The sequence below is a fragment of the Miscanthus floridulus genome, chromosome 8 (genome assembly GCF_019320115.1).
Source record: "Miscanthus floridulus cultivar M001 chromosome 8, ASM1932011v1, whole genome shotgun sequence".
NCBI classification, from domain to species: Eukaryota; Viridiplantae; Streptophyta; class Magnoliopsida; order Poales; family Poaceae; genus Miscanthus; species Miscanthus floridulus.
This window is the reverse complement of record NC_089587.1, coordinates 156,793,609-156,800,252: the sequence shown is the minus strand read 5'-3', so window position 1 is coordinate 156,800,252 and position 6,644 is coordinate 156,793,609. Positions and strand designations below refer to the sequence as shown.

General features: G+C 44.8%; 1 protein-coding gene across 1 annotated transcript; it reads left to right on the top strand.

The window, feature by feature from the left end:
- Positions 1–350: 350 nt before the first annotated feature.
- LOC136478538 (secreted RxLR effector protein 161-like) lies at positions 351–803 on the top strand (the record flags this gene model as incomplete). Its single annotated transcript, XM_066477001.1, has 1 exon — positions 351–803. A coding segment is annotated over one exon (453 nt), but the record flags the coding sequence as incomplete, so codon positions are not given.
- Between the last annotated feature and the right edge of the window lie 5,841 nt (positions 804–6,644).

The window sequence follows — 6,644 nt, the reverse complement described above, 5'->3', positions numbered from 1 at the left end:
CAAGGCGCTCTATGGGCTCAAACAAGCCCCTAGAGCTTGGTATGATTGTTTGAAGGATTTTCTACTCGAATAAGGTTTTGAGATAGGAAAGGCTGATTCTACTTTGTTTACTCGTAAAGTTAATAATGATATCTTTGTTTGCCAAATATATGTCGATGACATAATATTTGGTAGTACTAATGTGTCTTTTTTGTGAGGAATTTAGTAGGATTATGACAAATAGGTTCAAGATGTCCATGATGGGAGAGTTGAAGTTTTTCCTTGGATTTCAAATCAAGCAACTCAAGGATGGCACGTTCATAAGTCAAACCAAGTACACCAACGACATGTTGAACCAGTTTAACTTGGACAAGGCCAAGCCCATCAAGACACCCATGCCAACCAATGGACATCTTGATCTTGATCAAGGAGGGAAGGACGTCGATCAAAAGGTATATCGCTCCATGATTGGATCACTTCTTTACCTTTGTGCATCTAGGCCCGATATTATGCTTAGTGTGTGCATGTGTGCAAGATTTCAAGCTAATCCAAAAGAATGTCATTTGATGGCCATTAAGAGAATTTTTTGGTATTTAGTGCACACTCCTAATCTTGGCTTGTGGTATCCTAAGGGCTCCACTTTTGAGTTACTTGGCTATTCGGATTCAGATTATGCCGGTTGTAAAGTAACCCGAAAGAGTACTACTGGGACTTGTCAATTTATTGGTCGATCCTTGGTGTCGTGGAGCTCTAAGAAGCAAAATTCCATTGCTTTGTCCACCGTCAAGGCTGAGTATGTGGCGGCCAGTGCTTGCTGTGCCCAACTACTTTGGATGAAGCAAACACTAAAGGACTTTGGATGTGAGTTAACCAAGATTCCACTTTTGTGTGACAATGAGAGTGCCATTAAGTTGGCAAACAACCCTATAAACCACTCTTGAACAAAGCACATAGACATTCGACATCATTTTTTGAGAGACCACGAAGCCAAAGGAGATATCGCCATTCATCATGTGAGCACCGAAAAGCAATAAGCCAATATCTTCACAAAGCCCCTAGACGAGTCAAGATTTTGTGCTTTGAGGAGTGAACTAAATATCATTGATTCTCGTAACGTGGCTTGATCCCTTGCACACACATTTTGTTTGATCTAGTTAGGAGAAATGAATTAAGAAAACATTGTGTGAAACTTTCAAAATCTATTTTATAATTTTCATGAGTGACTATTGCTTTGTGTTGGTTGAATGAAATATAGTCACTTGTGAAAATGTTAGTGTCCATCATTTTTTTGCCCCACATGGTAGAGTGAGTGCAGGTTGAGGTGTTTTTCTGTTTCCCTGCGTCAGAAGTCTCGACGTATGCTGAAAGTCCTAATGTAAGCCAGGAGTTCTGACGCAGATCTGTGTTTTTGACCGCCGCATTGTCTGCTTTGACCACGCCGCACTGTTTCACCGTCTCATTTACTTAGCTCAGTCCCTTCTCCTGCAGTTATTCTCTCCCTCCCCTCCCTCCCGCGCCGCCACTTTCCTCTCCATGCCATACTTGCACCTCCTTGTGCCACCCTTGGTCCTCGCGCCACCCTCGGTCCTCGCCTGCCTATGGCTCCGGCGTGCTCTAGGCCACAGGGAGTTCCGGCACCATCTCCTTTCCGGTTGTGCTGTCGGAGTTTCCGCCTTCTCTGCCCCCATTCCACCGCCTGTGCCTTAGTGTTCTTCCTTGGATCAGTGGTGGAGATTCCATTGGTGGTGGTGCTCACGCTCGTGGATTCGATTTCGTCTTTCTCCATTTCCTCCTTCCTCAATTCAAGGTACTACCGTGGACCCCTAACCCTATTATAAATGTACCTTGCGCATTGCCTCCATTCTTTCTCCCTATCTACTCCTCTATCTTCCTTGTATGAATGTGTGTCACGATTTGAAGCCCCATGAATGGGATGGTCACTGTGTGCGTCAGAGGTCCTGGCGACCGTTGGAGGTTCCGCCTATCGGAACTCTCGACGACAGGCCAGAACTCCCGGATGTCGGAAGTACCGACTTAGCCCGAGACTTCCGACCCTAGGGTGACCACTCCATTCATGTGTCTTCAATTCTCGATGTTTGTTTGCGTCTTGTTGTGTTGTTTCTTAGTTCAACTTCATGTTCTTCGTAGTCATGGACGGTGGCAGTCCCTCATGTCACAAGGAGAAGAGGTCGAAGAAGAACCAAGACCGTACCGCTGTCCCCAGACCGTCTGGTCGCACCAAGGCGTCATATCAGCGTGGTTGTACTAGTGGTTCACATGCTGCCCGTTGTCGTGATGATCAAGGGTCGTCGGCTGTCGCTCCTCCTCCTGCTACTGCCCCTATTGGGGATGTGCCAATGGTTGATGAAGAAGAGGAAGCGCTTGACTGTGCCGGACGCACCATTGCTGCTCCACCAACTCGCACACCGACTCACGGTCCAGGGTTTGTCTCTCAGCTTGTTTCATTCATGGGTGTGTCGCCAATCATGTGGGAGCCTGCCCTGGCTCTGAATCCTGCTGGTGGATGGACTCCTCCTCTTCCAGTGGACTATCATCATTGGGTTAAGGACATCATGATGAGGACATGACACCCTTGCATATGACCATGTTTGGCACATGGGATGGAGGGGAAGGAGGCCAGCAAGGGTGTCTAAGTCAAGAAGGAGGCCCAAGGCTAATTCGATTCAAGTCCCCGAGGTGGAGGCTCAAAGCAACTCAAGTTCGAGTCTGCCTCGGAATCCAGGACCAGTCTGCCTTAAACTGGTCACCTAGGACACATCCGGACTTCGTTTTCGATGATCCACATATGGATGGAAAGATAATTTGATAAGGAAGCTAATCCAAGTGGTTTCATATCAAAAGCTCTTCGGAATCAATGGAAATCATCGAAACAAGTCAGCATCCATAATCTGCCAGGGTGCTGCGACACCTTCTTTTGGTCCGTTGGACCGTGTATCGTGTTTGGGCCCATTAGGGGGCACGTCTAGGGTAGGCGACGACCCTAAGACCTTTATAATCATATGCCGCCGCCATCATTAGGTTTTTGGGGTTTTGCTTAGATTAATCTATCAAGAACAGTTTCGCTGTTCATCAGTTTGTGAGACCCCAACTTCGTGAGTTTAATCATTCATCTGCAATTTGGTTGTGTTCTTTCTTGTTCTTGCTTGTGTTCTTCATTGCGCAGACAGGGATTAGCCTTCTTGGCGAGGTCAACCTGGTCCATGACTTGGTTGATAACCAGAGGAGCTATGGTGCTAAGATTGCAGGGTTCGATCTTTTGATCTGAAGCCGGATCGGTGTGTTATTCTCCACCATAACGATAGTTATCACCACCTGACGGAAGATCGGGATCCCCACAACCAACTTAGGCTTTTATAAGAATGAAAGAATTTAAAGCTTTTGAACCCCACAATTTATGAAGAGCTCCCCCTTGATGTATGCATGAATTTGAATATCAATTAGAATCATCTTTACATGATTTGCATACCTCAAGACAAAAGCTCTTCATAAATTGTGGGGATCCCGATCTTCCGTCAGGTGGTGATAACTATCGTTGTGGCGGAGAATGCCACGCCGATCCAGCTTCAGATCGAAAGATCGAACCCTACAATCTTAGCACCACAGCTCCTCTAGTTATCAACCGAGTCATGGACTAGGTTGACCTTGCCAAGAAGGCTAATCCCTGCCTACGCAACGAAGAACACAAGCAAGAACAAGAAAGAACGCAACCAAATTGCAGATGAATGATTAAACTCACGAAGTTGGGGTCTCACAAACCGATGAACGACGAAACTGTTCTTGACAGATTAATCTAAGCAAAACCCCAAAAACCTAATGACAACGGCGGTGTATGATTATAAAGGTCTTAGGGTCGTCGCCTGCCCTGGACGCGCCCCCTAATAAGCCCAAACACGATACACAGTCCAACGGACCAAAAGAAGGTGTCGCAGCACCCTGGCAGATTCTGAACGCTAACTTATTTCGATGATTCCTGTTGATTCCGAATAGCTTTTGATGTGAAACCACATGGATTGGCTTCCTTATCAAATTATCTTTCCATCCATATGTGGATCATTGAAAATAGAGTCCGGATGCGTCCCGAGTGACCAGTTTAAGGTAGATTGGTCCTGGATTCCGAGGCAGACTCGAACTTGAGTTGCTTTGGGCCTCCACCTCGGGGACTCGAACCGAATTAGCCTCGGGCCTCCTTCTTGACTTGGATACCCTTGCTGGCCTCCTTCCCCTCCATCCCATGCGCCAAACATAGTCATATGCATGGGAGTCATGTCCTCATCACTATGTTAGTGAAGAAATTCAAATGGAGGGTGATCCCACCTCATTTGAAGAAGCCATGAGAAGCATTTACTCGCTTAAATGGCAAGAAACTATGGAAGTTGAAATAAATTCGATGAATACCAATGAAGTTTGGGACTTAGAAGAAATTCCCAATGGAGCCAAAATAGTAGGCTATGAAAGGGTCTACAAGACAAAATGTGACTCCAAAGGAAATGTGGAAAGATATAAAGCATGACTTGTAGCAAAAGGCTTTACGCAAAGAGAATGAATAGAGTACGATGAGAGTTTTCTCTCTAGTCTCATGCAAGGATTCTTTTAGAACCATAATGGTTTTATTGGCACATTATGATTTAGAGTTACATCAGATGGATGTAAAGACGACATTCTTCAACGGGGATTTGTATGAAAACGTTTATATGGCACAACCCAAAGGTTTTGTCATGGAAGAAAAAGAACGTTTGGGATGCCACCTGTAGAAATTCATTTATGGGTTAAAACAAGTCTCTAGATAGTAGTATTTGAAGTTGATGAAACAATAAGAAAGTTTGAGTTTAAAGAAAATGAGAAGGACAATAGCGTTTATGCAAAGTTCAAGAATGGAAAATTCTTTTTCCACATCCTGTGTATAGATGACATCCTACTCGCTAGTAGTAATGTTAATCTGCCATTGGAGAAGAAGAAGTCTTTGTCCTCAAGTTTCAATATGAATGATCTTGGTGAAGCCTCATTGGTTCTAGGGATTGAAATTCACCGAGATAGATGAAAAGGGGTATTAGGACTATCGCAAAGGCATACTTAGAAAAGATTCTAAAGAAATAAAGTGTGCATGCAAGTAAACCTACGCCTGCTCCTATAGTCAAGGGTAATAGATTTGGAAACTTTCAGTGTTCTAGGAACCGATATGAGATCGATCAAATGAACATGGTTCTATATGCTTCAGCTGTTGGAAGCTTGATGAGTGTATAAGTACAAGTAAGAACTTACCTGATGTAGTTTACTTATTCAGGATATTTTGGCAGAAGTCCAGTCCAGATATAGATCACTGGAATGGAGTTGAGAATGTCTTACAATTTTACAAAGTATCATAGGCCTCATGCTGAGTAAGAAAGAACAAGTACTATCAAATAGTTGAGGGTATAAATGTTAAGTCTTGGCGAGACGTGTAGTCAAATCCACAGTAGTTGCTAACACTCGCAGTTGGAGTATTATTGTGGAAAAGCTCCAAAGAAACAGTTGTGGTGTCATTAGTGATGCATACAATAGTATAGCTTGACATGAGGCCTACGAAATAGGCAAAATGAGGTTAAGGAAATTAGTACCCAGATTTAACAATGGTAGTCAACAGCAATAACCATTTAAAGTAGTTAACTCCTAAGACAACAGGTCAAGTGTGCTGCCAAACACATTAACATTGAGTTATATGTTGTAAAGGAGAAAATCCAGAATCATTTTGAAAGCATTGAGCATATGAGTACCAAGCAAGTACTTGCGGATCCGCTTATCAAAGGCCAACCACCCAGTGCATTCAGAGAACACACAGTCGACATGGGTTTATAGGAAAACCTATGATTTCTGGATACTAAGGGCCTAGTTGAGAATCTATTTCAAAACAGAGAGGTGCATTATAGCTGTTTAATCTAGTGGTAACTGACCGTGATGATGAGGTACGCTCTATGCACTGATCTATGATGGAATGAAAAAAAGATAAAGTAAGTTGAGTTTAAGTCATAAGGTGAGATCAAGGGGGAGAATGTTAGGATGATCTCCACCAGTTGGCCTAACGACCAATTGGACCCTTGATCTGTGCTCTGAACGGGGGCGCCCAGCCGGTTTTCCTAGCTGATGGGCCCCGTCGCGCAGCGCCACAAAAGGACGGTAGGGGCTAGGGCACAAGACATCAGGTCGGTAGCTGCCAGCCCCACCCCGAAGTTTCTAAACCTAGACCGATCGAGAGGGGTGCTGTGAGCGACGGGAAGCGCCATCGCCTTTGCCGCCGCCACAGTACCGCACCTGCACTGCTGCTGCGTTCGACGATCTAGCGGGCGCCTACATGGCTTCTCCTACTATGACTCCAGTGGCCATGCCGCGGTGGCGCCGTGGCCATGATTGCGCATGGCGAGGTACATCACCAAGTCTCCCTTATCTAAGTTAAGGTTTTACCCACTAATCTGCACCTATAGGTCCTAGAACACTATCAGCGTTCAGCCACTCGCCATTTCATCAAGCACAGCTAGTGCAAGCTGCGTAAAATGAATAACTGAGCATAGCCTGAGGTTGAGACCAAGGAAGAGCCAGAAACACAAATTTTCCATTATTAGGGGGGCAGCAGTACAAATTTATCAAGATATTGATTGAGTTTTAATTTTCAG